At 40.8% G+C, this 15,635-nt stretch overlaps 1 protein-coding gene across 2 annotated transcripts; it reads right to left on the bottom strand.

Moving 5' to 3' along the window:
• Positions 1–3,675: 3,675 nt before the first annotated feature.
• LOC138039243 (protein Mis18-alpha-like) lies at positions 3,676–15,632 on the bottom strand. 2 transcript variants are annotated; one of them, XM_068885448.1, is made up of 6 exons: positions 15,431–15,632; positions 7,519–7,585; positions 6,600–6,686; positions 5,875–5,910; positions 5,603–5,705; positions 3,676–4,490 (listed from the first exon to the last, which is right to left on the bottom strand). In XM_068885448.1, exons 1-6 carry the CDS (start codon positions 15,594–15,596, stop codon positions 4,308–4,310), a joined length of 642 nt encoding a protein of 213 aa, XP_068741549.1. In that variant the 5' UTR covers positions 15,597–15,632; the 3' UTR covers positions 3,676–4,307. The 2 variants fall into 2 exon arrangements, with proteins under 2 accessions (XP_068741549.1, XP_068741550.1); XM_068885449.1 differs by having other exon boundaries at positions 3,676–4,465.
• Between the last annotated feature and the right edge of the window lie 3 nt (positions 15,633–15,635).

Here is a 15,635-nt window from a genome sequence, read left to right as displayed (position 1 = left end):
GTGAAATGAGTATCTATGCCCTTGATGTTTCCACTCGGGAGCTATTAGTTTTCAGGTCCCAGAATTATATTTTTTCTCTCAGATGGAAGATAAAAATAACTATGACTTTCGAAGACTTTTGGAGTGTAGCGTTGGTCAACTTCATTTCTATTTGATGAGAAGACGAAAGGCAGCAAGAAAGGTCTTGCTGAAGGCGCTCTTGTTGCTTTCGAGTCAAACGAGTCGATTGTTGATTGCTCAAATGAGATGACAGTCTTCTGAGGGGGATAACCAATGATAGGTGCATAAGTGTAGTAAATCCACGAAACTGATATATAACAATTATTCCATGAGCCCGAGTTGGATATAAAGTGATAAAACAAGCAACGAGCGCGTAGCGCGAGTTGGTTATAATCACTTCATATCCAACAAGGGCGAATGGAATAATTGTTTTAGTAAATTCTCAAACCGGGTTGTTCCGCCGATTTTTATTTCCACAATTTTACAAAGCGTCCGGAAAGAGCATCTTGGCGCACTATTTTCCATATGACGTAAAACTTCGACTATTTAAACAATAGAGTGTTTCTGTCGAGGAACTATCGGCTGATAGTTGCCCCGCGGAAATTTGATGTTCTTAAAACAAATATTTGCCCGAGAAGTGAAGCTTCGAGGGCAAATATGCTAGTTTTAAGAACATCAAATTTCCAAGGGGCAACTATCAGACCGATAGCTCCGAGACATAAACACTCTATTGACTTTATTGTTCACTAAATTTTCTTCCGCGCGCCAGCTCAAAAATCATGTTGAATTATTTTCAACTTTATTAGACGAAAGCCGTGTCAGCCAATGTAAAATTTGAAAAAGAAAACAAACAAAAACCCTCTTAATACAATTTCGATTGTTTATTTTCCGTAAGGCCGCTTGTTACAGAGGCATTTTCAGCGGACGACTACTATCCATCCGGGTATTTTCCTCGGACGGGCACTATGGGCTGTCTCTCCGCGGACGAACACTATCGCGTCACGTGATCAATTTAAACCAATAAGAATCGGATAAAATTTAGTGGTGAAATATAATGCCTCATAGTCAGATTTTTTTAGCCAATCAAAAAGCTAGAAATGCAATAGTCGGAGCTGAAAATTTACTAAAGATAAAATTGTTCGGTAGAGCGATCTGGCTGCTTTTTTCCACCATACAAAAGTTGTGGAAATGAAGATGACCAACGCTCCATTCCAAAATATCTTCGAAATCCATACGAGCCATTGATATCATCCATCTGAGAGAAAAAAAGATGATTCGAAAAGTGATAAAATTGATTCAAGAAATGTTTTGACTCGAACAACGAAGCGTCAAAGCTTGACTGGTTTTGACTGCCCGCACTTTGGCAAGTTTACAATTTTTTTCCATTTCACGGACTCGAATAGCTTGTATACTACTCATACTGGCAAATAAGCATAGAATCAACCACTCACCTTGATTGGATCTAGAAAACTTTATGACAACTTAATGTACGGTAATTTTGCCATCACAAACTATCATTCGAAAGCCCGTAAGTTCACCATGCACTTCATCCTGATTACCCAGCATGCACCGTTCTGCCGACAGGGTCTGACATTTTCAAGAGAAATCCCTCGCAATGAAAAAGCGAGTTAAATTCTAGGCATTAACTTTTTGGTTATCTACCTCGAAGTAGCTTCACTTGTTAAAAAAAGGAACAGTCAAATGTATCTGAGTCGGGGATCCACTGATGTCGCATTTGAAAAAAATTCATTTTTCAGGATGATTGCAACGTTTTTGACAAAGCTTCCCATCTAGTGCGAATTTGATCTGATAAAATGAGTGAAATTCAACTGCCTTTTTAATTTCCTGACTAGGATAAATATATGAAAGGCGATATTATTGATTTCAGTAACTAAGGAACTTGGTCTCTCGGCCGGTCTTTTCCTCGTGTTGCTTTCTAAAAACCTCCATAAATATAAAGGGGTTTTCTAGAGTTGGGAGAAATATTTTTACACGCAGCACCCTCAGACTAAACTTCAGCTCGGATGACCTTTAAGGTGGTTCAAACCAGTTTCAACACTTGAAAGAAACGTTCTTATTAGAAGGATTGACAAAACAACATTTTATCACTTAACAGCAATGTTATGGTATCATATCAAACAACAATTATTGCTGAAAAAGAGTCGGTCATTTTTGTGACGTAAAAAGTTACCGTGGCAACAGGAAAGCCGTGCAAAAACACCCCATATTTTCGCTCTAGCTGCTCATATCTCAAAAACGAATTCAGTGACCCCCTTTTTTATTACTGAATGTAATCAGCATGCCAGAATGAAACTTTCTGGAAAGTTTAAAAAAATTCTGTGAAGCGGATTCAGAGAAACCTTAAATAATTGAAAAGACAAGGTAACTCTGAATCCGCTCCACAGAATTTTTTTAAACTTTGCAGAGAGTTTCATCTTGGCCTGCTGATCACTATTGTGCAATAAAAAAAATTGGGGTCACCGAGTTCGTTTTTCAGATATGAGCAACTAAAGCCAAAATGTAGGGTGTTTTTTTGCCAGGCTTTGCTGTTGCCATGGTAACCTGTTACGCCACAAAAATGCCTGCTTCTTGTTCAGAAATAATTGGTGTTTTACATGGTACCATAGCATTGCTGTTACGTGATAAAGTGTCATTCCTTCTAATAACAAGGTCTCTTGAAAGAGTTGAAACTAGTTTGAGCCACCTTAATAATAATAATGAACTTTATTGAAGTGTCAAGTTTATTTACGCTGGGGCACTGTACAGAAATCATATCAAGTAATGGGTTGGTTTATGAGAAGTGAAAACTGGAGCGCCCGGAGAAAAACCTCTCGAAGCAGAGGACAGAACAACCTCAACCATCTTATGACTGCGAGTCCAGGGAATCGAACTCGGGAAACATTGGTGGGAGACAAGTGCTCTCACCACTTCTTCTCCTTATCACACTCGCACTGCCAGATGATGGCACGGTCTTCTCGACAAAAGACAATATTATACTCCCTTCCGCGGAATGCATTTGTTGTTTCAACGGCAGGTTACTCCACGAACAAGGCACAGTCGTGTCATTATAAAGGTCCTCATAGAACCTACCTTCTTCAGGAAAGTGTCGTAACTCACTCACTCTGAAGCCACCACGAAATCTAGTTTTCAATACACATTCTGGTTCTTGATTGCAAAATGTTTGATACATCGTTTACCCAGGAATAAAATCACAAAGCCCAACAATTGGGCTATTTTAGTTGTTACTCCACCGACATTTGTTAAGAGGGGATGGGAGGGTAAATGTTTGTGTCAGAAGGTCAAATTACAAGGGCTCATAGCGCTGGTCACCCCAAAACACAGACTGCAGACTGTGCAGACCAGGGGTAAAATATGGCGTTACCCTCACTATTATTGAGAGATAACCATAAACAGGCTAACATGAATGTTATTTAGGCCTAATAAGGCTAACCGAATGTTATTTAGGCCTAATTCAGGCTAACTGAATTTTCATTTTACAGACGGTCTGCACAATCTGCGTTTTTCAGTGTCCCCATAGTGCCGTAGCTGGAAGCAACTGCGAGTATTAGCTACTGCCCCTGGATGGATACTGGTCCATCCTTTTTACAGAACCTACTTCCATCTAAACAGAATGACATTGTGATACAGAGTTTCTTGCCCAGATAAACAACAAAGTAAAGACAAAACAACTTGATTTTATTAAATTCTTACAGTTGCATTATGATTTCAAGGCATGTGGGATATGCCAACTACGATAACGTTATTACTTCTGGATGGGATCCTTTTGTGATTTTGTTAATTAATATTCCAATCTTAATAATTACTTCTACAGATATGCAACAGCAACCAACTGCGAGTAAAGCTCCTTTTTGGGGAAGGGGAGATGTGGTTTAAATTTCTTGAATACTCTTGTTGTATAAGTGGATAAGCTTTGAAGACAGGTTCTCCATGTTTCTTTTTTTCCTTCCAAAGACAAGCCTAGGTTGTTCACGTAACTTTAAAATTTACGGTCATTTTAAATAATTGTTGAGTGTTGTGAACCGAAATTAAGGGGATTATTTTAAGCAATCATATCAATCATTAAAAGTTTGAGGAGCCTCTCAAAACTCAAAAGACTATCACAATTACGATGCAATATGTTCACGACAGTCACCTGAAAACGTTCTAACAAAAACAACTTGTTTTTATTATTTTTCGGTTAAGTAATAAAAACCAGTATTAAATTATTATTATTATTATTATAAATTTAAATATCAAGCTAGCTAACTTTGTAACTGACGGGCTAGGATCCTCTTGTCCAAACTTGGTCACTTTCTTTTCTTTCTGCCTGGCCTTTTCACTTTTTCTTGTTCTTTTTCTTCGCTTGTGTCACAAGAGTCCATTGGATTGTCCACTGATTTGTTTGTAGACATTGTGCTGACATTCTCTTTATTAGCTGTGTCCCCCAAGTGTCCCACTTTTTCAACTAACATCATAACAACACATTCAACCTGAGAAACCAACAAAGGGGGGATAATGTTGACAAGTTCCCTTTTTCCCCCTTGAAAACAATAATAGGTGCGGTTACACTAGACCTCTTGCCCATGGGGAACCTTGGGGTTACGGCTTGGGTTGGGTTTACCCTGGGTTATGATCGACTCCCCATTTGCGGTTACACACTTGTAAATTACCCAAGGGGAAGGTAAGCGTTGGCCTGTTTTGGTGGGAAACTTACCTTTAAGATAAGACAAGATGAGATTTATTAGTTTTTCCACTAAATGGTTTTTGAAAAACTAATTACAATACAAAATACATTAAAATTAAGGATCTAAAAAAAAAGTAAACATCGAAGATCTACATCTGAACGACAAACTTTTCTTTGGCTTATTTTCGGTAATTGTCACGATCGGCGCTTCTCTTAATTAAACTGTCCACCTCAATTAAGTTCAGCGATTCATCGCTTCATTTTAAAAAGGCAACAAAGACGTCGACTTCAGTTACGCTTTCTCTAGTCCTTGCAACTCTCCAATTTATAATTTAGACGTCGACTTGCTGCTGGCCAGAAAAGCGTGCTTGGGTATTTCCACGTCCGCAGTTGTTTACACAGTTCATCACAGCATGTATTTTCCTCGCGTTCGGCTAACTTGTGATTGGTTGAGCCGCTTTGGGGTTTTGTTAACCAAAAGACTTACATCTGGAACTGTCATGGGCAATTCTTTTGTTCTTTTTGACGTATCCATGGAAATTTCCCACAGGAAATTTTCCTTTGGGCAGATCGGTTACACATAAAAAATTGCTTCCCCGTGGGAAAAAGCCACTTACCCAAGGGCAAAATGGCTAGTGTAACCGCAGCTAATGATTGCCTCTGCATTATTGAAATCAATCATTTACACCTATGCATGTACAACATGCAAATATTATCCCAAAAAAGAACACGAATGATAAGATGTTTCTGAAAATATGCAAACTTTATATTTCAACAAATGCCGGGAAAGAAGAAATGGTTGCCAACTGCATAGCCAGCAGTCAGGGAAAGCTCACTGAAAAGTAAATAATTGTGAACTAGTCTCCAAAAGCCCAATGGCAAAGGAACAATCACTAATTCTAAAAAATATTAATGTACCTTTGAAATTCTGGTTTCAAGAGTCCTTGCTGTTGCTATGTCAAGAATTTGCTCTGTGTTTAATGCAGTGCTTTGCTTCTCACTCAAGGACCCAACCTGATAGCTACAGAACAAACCAGAAGAACGTTACAACAGCTTTTGTTAATCAGCAAAGGCTCAGATGCAGTGAAATTATAAAATGCATGTAGCAAAGATACTGTTGATATCACAACCAGAGACTTATTGGCAAGTTGACACATTTTAAAAAGAAAATAAACACTCTCATGTTTTACCTGTCTATCTGTTCGCTATCGAAACAAAACATATTTCTAGGACAGGAAAAAAGAACAAACATATTAACTCATTTCAATATACTATACCTCATATAACACTAGTTAAGTGATCCATTGTAAAAGGGGGCCAGCAACGTTACATTCCGTAAATATAACCTTAATATAATAATTATTTTTCAGGGAACTATCCCTTGCCTCTGAAATAATTATACTCCAACTTTCATCATCGTTTGGCCCTCCCAGTCTTAACACCTTGCACAATCTTGCTCCACACCTTTGTAAATGACATCACATCAATAACAACCCATTCACTCCTTCCAAAGTCTTTTGAAATGCCTGGAAATGTGGAGTGCACAAGGCCACTGGGTTTCCACTAAAGGAAGGATTGAATAATATACTACCTGTTAACCTGTCATTGGGGAATTGGAGGTGGTCCTTAACCCTTTCACTCCCAAGAGTGCCACTTATAGATTTTACTCTGTCTAACGCCAGACCATTTTACTCGTCAATGGGGAACCCCACGGGGGTGAAAGGGTCAATGTGAGCTTCTGGCACACTTATAGGAATGTGCTGCATATCTGCTCCCACATTGTGTGCTTGGGTGAAGTATTTTGCAATGGCATTGCTGTCACATTCCATTGAAATTAGATGTTTTAAAAGAGCTTGAATCCTCTGCACATATTAGAAATTAATTAGTACTAAGACACACATAAACTATCACGTACCTGAAATGATCAAACTCTTTTGGAGTTGTTTTGTATACTCGTCCAATAATCAACTGGCATGATGAACAGTGTAGAGGCCTAAATGTGCTATTTGAAAATAATTCAGCATTCAGTACTTTAGAAGAAATCTTTTTGCATGGTGTCCAAGATTTAAAGACAGGAAACCCTCCTTTGCAGATTTTCATCAACATCAGCTACATGTACAATGCAGCTCAGAGATAAGTAAACAATAAGACTGAAATTTAATGTGAAAATATCTTTCGATTCATACATGTATATGCCCAAAATTGCATATTGGAAATGCATCTGGCCTGTCTTTCTTTGTATTTAATTGTTCTTTAGACAAGAAAACAGTTTCGGGAAAAGGGACCCACGAAAATACAATCACTTTGTGGACAATGAGTGAATTACCCTGCGAGCTGTTGGTTTCTCCTACGCTTCCCGAGAGAGAAACCACTGAGGTCAAACGTTAGTTTCTTTGAGTGAGCCACTGTCCAGCGCCAAGGAGGAATGAATTAAATTTGAACCGGTCTTGGTGCTCGTGGGTGCGTACAGCTATGCAACAGCTGCATTTGGGCGAGCCTGCTGAGTAGTGATTTCCCGTGAAATAAGACGAAGTGATGTCAAATACATCACGTAAGGTGTGATGTACTTCGCACATACTCGATAGAAAATCAAACGGTTGCTCAAAGTGGTTTGTCTCTCTGGAAGAGTAGGAGAAACCAACTGCTCACAGGGTATGAGTGAATGTGAACCTTGTGGTAAAAAAGATCATGAAAATATTGCAAGGTGGGACCTGAATGTGATGAACCATTTTGCTCTTCTACTAAATAGAGCATCATCTGTATCATTTTTTTGCTGAGAAACACACATCCATCCAAGTCCTCCCTGACAAATAAACAACTGCACGCTTTAATACCTTCCCATATCTGCTCCCTCAGTTGATGTTTCCAAAACCTCTGCCGACGTTACAACAGATGTGACCCCTAGCATGAAAGCAATCCAAACAAATTGCAGTTAATGTCCCTGATCCTGGGTAGAGTACAGTAACTGTAACATGCTTACATAAGAGGTGATCGAGACGCGAGAAAAGACAGAGATGGTGTTATTGAGGGAAACACTGCCTTGCAGTCAGTTATTTGATACAACAACTTCTGGATTGTGCGACATAAACAACCTCACTTTCATAGCTCCCCAGCAACATGAGCTGAGCATGTTCTGTATAATGGACAAGAGTATTGGTTAGCCAGCGATGACAAAGGCAAATGAGCAAACAAGCTTGGGGGAAGTCACTGTGCACACTTAACCGCATCATGCCAGAGTAACCCAATTTTATTAAAGCATAAAACAAAGTGCCCAACCCATCTCCAGAGGGAGGGTGGGAGGGAAAAACTTGACAAATCGCTAGAACGAACTCCAAAGTGAACCTTGCACAGCTCGCTTGAGCTTCTATTATAGCTTATTAGGACACTGTCTGCTGGCATAGCCATTTACGAAAGCTGTACCATAAAATGGTCAGACATGCACATGCAGTTCAGCAGTTATCAATAGAGCTTTATTAAATTTGGCTAATGGACCCTTATCACGTGGGGGCCTACATGTATGTTGGCCAGAGACAATAGATTTTGTAGACCAAGCCTCAAGTGTGTTTGGCAACGAGTTTTACCGGGCAAAAATAACAGTTTCTAGTCCCCCCGGACTCAACATGGCCACTGAGTGAAAAGAGTCAATGCTGTGGTACGATATATGAGCTACAACCAGTTGGAAAATTAGTGGAGACACTTCACCTTTTTGGGGCGTTATTAACTTACCTATTATCTCCCACACTGCAGCCCCCCTCCCCCCTTATCAGTGTTTCTAGCAAGATAAAAAATATTGAAAACTTAAACAGCCATCATTGAAAGGGGGAGAGGGGAGGGGAAGTGGGAAAGGTTGAAATTCTAGATATGGAGGGTACTGGAAGCTAGAAAAGGTGTTTTTTAACAGGAGTGTCTCAACAACTTTGCAACTTGTTGTAGGAGCAAAGTTTAAATATTCTAGACTTAACTACAACAAAACATTGATTGTTGTGTCAACCTTGAACATTGGACTGTAAAGCAGTAACCTAGCCAACACTGCGACATGAATGACTTACTTATTGTGACTAATCACATTCCACATATTTTACTGATCAGACAGTAAAATCTTGTTTTATAGATGTTCACAAGCTCATGAATTCGGGCATAGTTAGTTACAGGAAGAAGGGCTGATGCTACAACTTCAACAGGGGAGGATCAATAATAACGGTAACACAATGTATAAGAGAGCCACAAAAATCTACATAACCTGCGATCAGGCGTACTTTTCTTTAGAGAGGGCAAAATATGCCTGACAACTGTCAAGAGTGATGTTATCTTGTGTCATACTATAACTGTAAGCCCACTAGATTTCACTGGAAATTACCTGCACGGTGCGATGTAAGGGAAGACAACGAAAACAAAATTAGAACCCTAGCTGGAATGTCTGCAAAGTTAGACTTTATCCATACAATCAAAGCTATTTCTGCAATTATCCTGCTTGACATTTGGAGTTGTTTTTCTGTTTAAACCATCAAGGAACAAAGAATTTCGAGATAAAATCACAGAAAAAGTCGAATCCTCTATGTTATCAGGCGCAATCAACAGTACAATAAACTCCAAGGAAAAGCAACTACTCAACTATTATTTTTTTAAGTGTCACTAAACCATTGTTCAGCGCTTCCATAAACAATGTCCAATTTCTCTGTAAAGCCTGGCTGATTCCCCAATTGTGGCAGAACTAAACACTAACACTATTGCCAAATTTGTTAGGAAGGACAACTTTCATGTCTCCTTTACAGAAGCCACTCTTCAGATGCATTCTAACCCCTCATCCTTTAAAGATTTTTGAAAAAAAATCTGAAGTCGAAGCAACAGTAGCTGAAAGCAGAGCCTAAACATCATCTCTTCAACTCCTTTTCAGTGGCCATAATATGATCAGATGTTAACCGACTTTACTAAAGTATGATTTGCATTTTATGTAGCCAATCGGAGCAAGGCTCCAAGAGCTCTATTGTTTTTTGGCAATAACTTTAGGAATTTCTGGGTGGGGATGTGCCACTGGGACCCTGGAACCCTTAGCCTATACCAGAGCTAGTTCAGCTGAATTTTGCTACCATATACTTGAGTAAACTCCCACCGATTTCCGTCTAAATTCCGATTCTTGACAGTTAATAATATCCAGAGGTGTTTCATGATAGCCATTTATTGACGCTGTTGAGGTTGAGTTACGTAAAGTTAAACTTTGCTGATTTGATTTTTTTATCTTCTTGAGTGGGAATTTCTGGTTTCCTTAGTCTTGACAAAATCTTCAACTGACTGGTCAGTTTCGCAAAAACTGATACCCTATTCTAGACCGAAAGTGTTATATCCGGGGTCCTAGGTTCGGTGCGCTTGTGTAGTAGGGCTCAGAAAGTGTAGTTTAATTTGTTTTTCTGTTCAGGTTCGGTTCCGTAAGCTGTTCTGTATTCCAGCTCTTGATAAACTTGTACATGATTGACCAGATATAACATTTTGGCGACGAGGATGGGATTCTTTCCGATTTCGTTGTGATACGTGGCCATCCTTATTCTTCTTTGTATGATTTTATTCTGTGTTCATTTCTTCAATACGTTCGCGCACGTGGTTGCCTGCGCATTTGTGGTTTTCATCATGTCTTCGCCAACGCTGCTTGGCTCCGTCGGGGAGTTCGATCCGTCGAGTGAGACATTCACCGCTTATTTCGAAAGACTGGAACAATTCTTTGAAGCTAATAGTATTGGTCATTATCCTGCTGATGCTACCGCGGCTGTTATTCAAGCGGCCAACAGGAAAAAAGTCGCTGTAATGATTTCGGTAATCGGTAAGAACACGTATGGAACTCTTCGTGATTTATGCAGTCCAGAGAGCCCGAAAGATAAAACGTTTGATGCGTTACGTGATTTACTGCAGCGACATTTTAAGCCCAAGCGACTGGAAGTTGCGGAATCGTATAGATTTCACCGTTGTGTTCAAGAAGAAAACGAAAGTGTTTCTAATTACAGCGCCCGTCTTAGACATCTGGCTTCCACGTGTAATTTTGGTGAATTCTTGAACCGCTCACTTCGGGATCAGTTTGTGTGTGGTATTCGCAACCCAGCTACACGGAAAAAACTCCTGAGCGAAGATCGCTCGTTTCAAGAGGCCCTTCAAGTGGCTGTTGCTGATGAAATAGCGGCCAAGGAGTCACTGCAAGTTCAACAACAATTACATCAGCCTGTGAATTCAGTTACCAAGGATTCTTTTTCTGCTACTTCTTGTGGATATACAGGTTCACAGTTTGGTTCGCGACAAGGTGCTCGTCAACCTTCGAATTTGTCACAAGCGACTTCTTATACTTGCTTCTCATGTGGTAGCCCGGATCACTTAAGGCCTAAATGCAAATTTAGGACTGCTGTATGCCGGAACTGTAACGTAAAAGGCCATATTGCTCGAGTTTGCAAAAAGGGTGGTATTAACACCATGTGTGCTGAAGAAGAACTTGCACAAGAACCGGTATGTGAGAACGACGAACTTTATGTGGTTTATGACGTCAACACTATGTTTAGATCTGAAATTTCTGTGCAGCTGAAGATTGAAAACACTAATTGTTGTATGCAGTTAGACACTGGTTGCGCTTTGTCTCTTGCTCCAATCAGTTTCATTAAAGAAGTTTGTCCTGATGTCAAAATTAATCCTACAAATGTTATTCTGTCCACCTACACTGGTGAAACTGTGCGTCCTTTAGGAGAGGCTTGTGTGAATGTTGAGTACTCGGGATCCCAGTATTCATTACCCTTACTTATTGTGAAAGAAGGATCCTGTGCATTGTTTGGACGAAATTGGCTTATGCATATCAAGTTGGATTGGCAAAACCTGCCAGGTTTGAATAATGTTGGAACTTTGCCATCTGATTTGTCTACAATTCCAGCTACCTCTGGAGATCAGACATTAAATTCTGTCCTTGAGCAGTATAGTGAATTGTATCAACCTGAACTGGGGTGTTATACTGGTAAGCCTGTTGTGTTAAATGAAAGTCAAGGGGCCAAATTTCACAAAGCAAGACCCGTTCCTTATGCTTTGCAATCAAAAGTGGAGAGTACCTTGTTGAAAATGGAAAAAGATGGCGTGATTGAGAGAGTTACTACTGCTGTTAGTGCTGCCCCTATTGTGGTAGTTGGAAAGAAAGACAGTGATGAAGTACGTGTATGCGGAGATTTTAGCGTAACATACAATGCATGTGCTAATGTCGAGACATACCCTATGCCGCAGATTGAGGACATGCATTCAGCCTTGAGGGGATGTACTGTGTTTAGTGTTCTAGACATTAAGCAGGCCTATCATCAAATACCAATTGCAGAAGAATCACAGTCCAATCTGATAATTAATACTCACATTGGTTTGTTTGCATTTAAAAGACTTCCAAATGGAATCCATTCTGGTCCAGCTATTTTTCAGAGAATCATGGACAGTTTGCTGTCTGACATTCCCAAAGCTGTAAGTCGTTTGGATGATATTCTTGTGGCTGGAACTGACCCAGAAGATCACCTTCGCACCCTCTCTCTTGTGCTGGAACGTCTTCGTTCTGCAGGTTTCAAACTGAACAAGACCAAGTGCAAATTCCTTCAGCAATCAGTAGTTTACCTAGGCCACAAGCTCGATGGAGAGGGCTTACATCCTACCGACGATAAACTTGCAGCCATCCGTGATGCTCCAAGGCCTACGGATATTACCACATTAAAGTCCTTTCTGGGACTTATAATGTTCTATTCAAGGTTCATGCCACATCATTCCACTGTACTGGCACCTCTTCACAATCTGCTCAAGAAAGATACCCCTTGGAGATGGTCCAAAATTGAAGAAGATGCATTTAATTCAGCAAAGAACTTGTTACTGAATTCTCAGACATTAGTACACTATGATCACACTCTGGCCCTGTTCCTTTCATGTGATGCTTCATCTTACGGTGCAGGAGCAGTTCTGTCTCACAAGATTGGTGGGCAATTCCGACCCGTGGCCTTTGCTTCTTGTACTTTGACAAGTGCCCAACAAAACTACTCCCAATTGGAAAAGGAGGCTCTGAGTATCATTTTTGGATTGAAACGATTCCGCCAGTATTTGTATGGCCGTTCCTTCACAATTTTAACAGATCATCGACCACTGCTAACTCTTTTTGGACCACATAAACCTATTCCTGCTCATTCTGCAGCTCGACTTCAAAGGTGGGCCCTTATCCTGGCTTCATACAACTACAACATTGAGTACCGGAGCACTGTTGCACATGCTGATGCAGACAGCATGTCCCGTCTTCCTTTACCTCAGACATGGTCACCCAAGTGTGAGAATGTTGAATGCTACTTCTTGGATTCTGAGGTTGTAACCAATGTGACCAGTCACATGATCAAGAAAGAGACCCAAGTCGATCCAGTGCTGTCCAAAGTGTACACTTATGTTATTAGTGGCTGGCCGGGTGTTGTGGATCCTACACTTGTACCTTACAAGAGCAAACGAGATGAGTTGACTACCCAACAGGGCTGTATACTGTGGGGCACTCGCGTTATTGTACCTCCTTCGCTTCAGAAGAAAGTTTTGGAAGAATTACATGACACTCATCCTGGCATTTCCCGCATGAAAGCATTGGCCAGGTCTTATGTTTGGTGGCCCAGCATCGACTCACATATTGAAAGAACTGTTTCCTTGTGTAACACCTGCCAGTCTCTGAGATCAGCACCCCCAACAGTTCAAATTCATCCCTGGATCTTCCCAGCACGGCCATGGTCCCGTATTCATGTAGATTTTGCTGGACCAATAGGTGGGTGTACTTACCTTGTTGTTGTTGATGCATATAGCAAATACCTGGAGGTGGTGAAAATGACCAGTACTACATCCTCAGCGACCATCACTGCATTACGTGACATTTTCAGTAGGCATGGTCTTCCAGAAATTCTTGTTTCTGACAATGGGTCACAGTTCAGTTCAACAGAATTTGAACAGTTTTGTGCTAACAATGGCATTATACATCGTACATCTTTACCTTATAAACCATCCACCAACGGTCAGGCTGAACGAGTGGTACAGATTTTGAAGTCTGCAATAAAACAAGCCCAGGCCACTAAAACGGATGTGTCTGCTGTAATTGCCAAATACTTGTTGGTTTATCGAAACACTCCACATTCTACTACAGGTGAACCTCCTTCACTGCTTCTGATGGGTAGGAGATTGCGTACACGTCTGGATTTACTGACTCCTTCTGTTGAAAAACATGTTGAAGCTCGTCAATATACGACCATGATAAGTCGCACTGCAAAAAGAGGCCTGCGCCAGTTCAATGCAGGTGATCCTGTCCTAGCACGTAATTATGGGAGGGGAGAGAAATGGATGCAAGGTGTTATTACTGAAGTTCTTGGTTCAAGACATTACGTAGTTGATGTATCCGGTTCTTTGTGGAAACGGCATGTTGATCAACTCCTTAGCCGACCTGTAGGTGTAGTTCCATCGACCAATGACTCAGTGATTGATCAGCTGCCTGAGATGCCTTCTCGTATGGATACCTCAGGGGCGGATGACCTTCCTTCGATGTCAATTGAAATTCCTTTAGCTGGTAGCTGTCAACCTTCTCCTGTGGACAGCCGAACACTGAGAGTTTCCAAGCCTCATTCAGATCTTGACACTGCTATGACAACTTTGCCTAGTTCCCAGTTGGACATTCCAGAAACTGTCACTGGTAATGATACTTTCAGAGCTCATTCAAGTTCTTCATGTGACATTTCCGTACCTACTAATATGGAAAAACGCTATCCCACAAGGACCAATCGGGGTCCACCCATCTATTTGCGAGATTATGAACTAAAGTGAAAACACTAGCTGACTTTAATGTTGTTGAAAGAACAGTTGTTCAGTTGAGATTAAGTGACTGCTTCCCTTGAAGGGGGAGATGTTATATCCGGGGTCCTAGGTTCGGTGCGCTTGCGTAGTAGGGCTCAGAAAGTGTAGTTTTGTTTTTCTGTTCAGGTTCGGTTCCGTAAGCTGTTCTGTATTCCAGCTCTTGCTAAACTTGTACATGATTGACCAGATATAACAGAAAGGCTATGATTTATATATTCTATCTTAGAGTAAACTGCTTGAAAACCATACCCTTCACAGCGGCACACACCTATATAGTCCATATATGGCATCTTCCCTCCCCCCCCTCCCCCCTGGGGTCCCACCAAGGCTTTCAACCCTTGAGCTCTTGCCCATGGTCCCAAGCTGGGATCGTTTTGACAGATTTCATTGATAGGGCATTTCACAGGCAAGCACCAGCCACTTGGAAGAACTGCACACAAAAAAAGTTATACTGTGATAAAGTGTACGTTCAATAACCTCCCTCTTCAAAGTGACCACACCCTTTCCCCATCAGTATCGCTCATGTTCTACGAAAGGTAGTCACCTGGGTGACAGCCTTATAATACGCAGCCAACTGGCTGTCTATTTTAAGTATGCCAGTAAATGTTGCGTCCGGTCCGTAACAATAGGTTTCTAGCGATTTTTGAAAGCATTAGAATTTCGCTGGAGGACCACGCGCGGGCAAACTGTCTTCGACAAAGTTTCCGCAATTATCGATGTTTTCACTCGGAATTTCATCAAGCCTCCAATCTATTCAAATGTGGCATCTAATTGCAATGTGATGAATTCCGTCAGACTTAGTAAACTAACGAAATGTGACAATAAATTCCAGGCACACGAACTTGTCGAATCGGTTAATTTGCCTATTTCGCAGCGCATTTTACATGTACATACCATTAACACAGATGACCTCAAGCTCTCGGTCCGAGGCAACAAAGGCAGAAGAATCTCCCAAAATGCTCTTACACCCTTTGCACTGGAAAATAACAATGGGAGAGCTATCTCTTATCGATTGATCCAAAGTTAGATTTGGTTCCGTGACACGTGAATTTGCCGCCATTTCGATGACCAAAACAACATATGATATTTCCAATTAAGC

Source organism: Montipora capricornis, chromosome 2, assembly GCF_036669925.1.
Source record: "Montipora capricornis isolate CH-2021 chromosome 2, ASM3666992v2, whole genome shotgun sequence".
NCBI lineage: Eukaryota > Metazoa > Cnidaria > Anthozoa > Scleractinia > Acroporidae > Montipora > Montipora capricornis.
The sequence above is the reverse complement of the archived record's forward strand: the minus strand, read 5'-3'. Positions and strand labels throughout refer to the sequence as shown.

What these genes read in the sequence shown, in the direction of transcription:
- LOC138039243 (XM_068885448.1), bottom strand. Translation starts at nt 15,596, where the DNA reads ATGGCGGCAAATTCACGTGTCACGGAACCAAATCTAACTTTGGATCAA. An exon ending in TGAGGTCATCTGTGTTAATG is followed by an intron (nt 7,586 to 15,430) that starts GTATGTACATGT and finishes CTTTCATGCTAG; the next exon opens with GGGTCACATCTGTTGTAACG. An exon ending in GATAGCGAACAGATAGACAG is followed by an intron (nt 5,706 to 5,874) that starts GTAAAACATGAG and finishes TTTGTTCTGTAG; the next exon opens with CTATCAGGTTGGGTCCTTGA.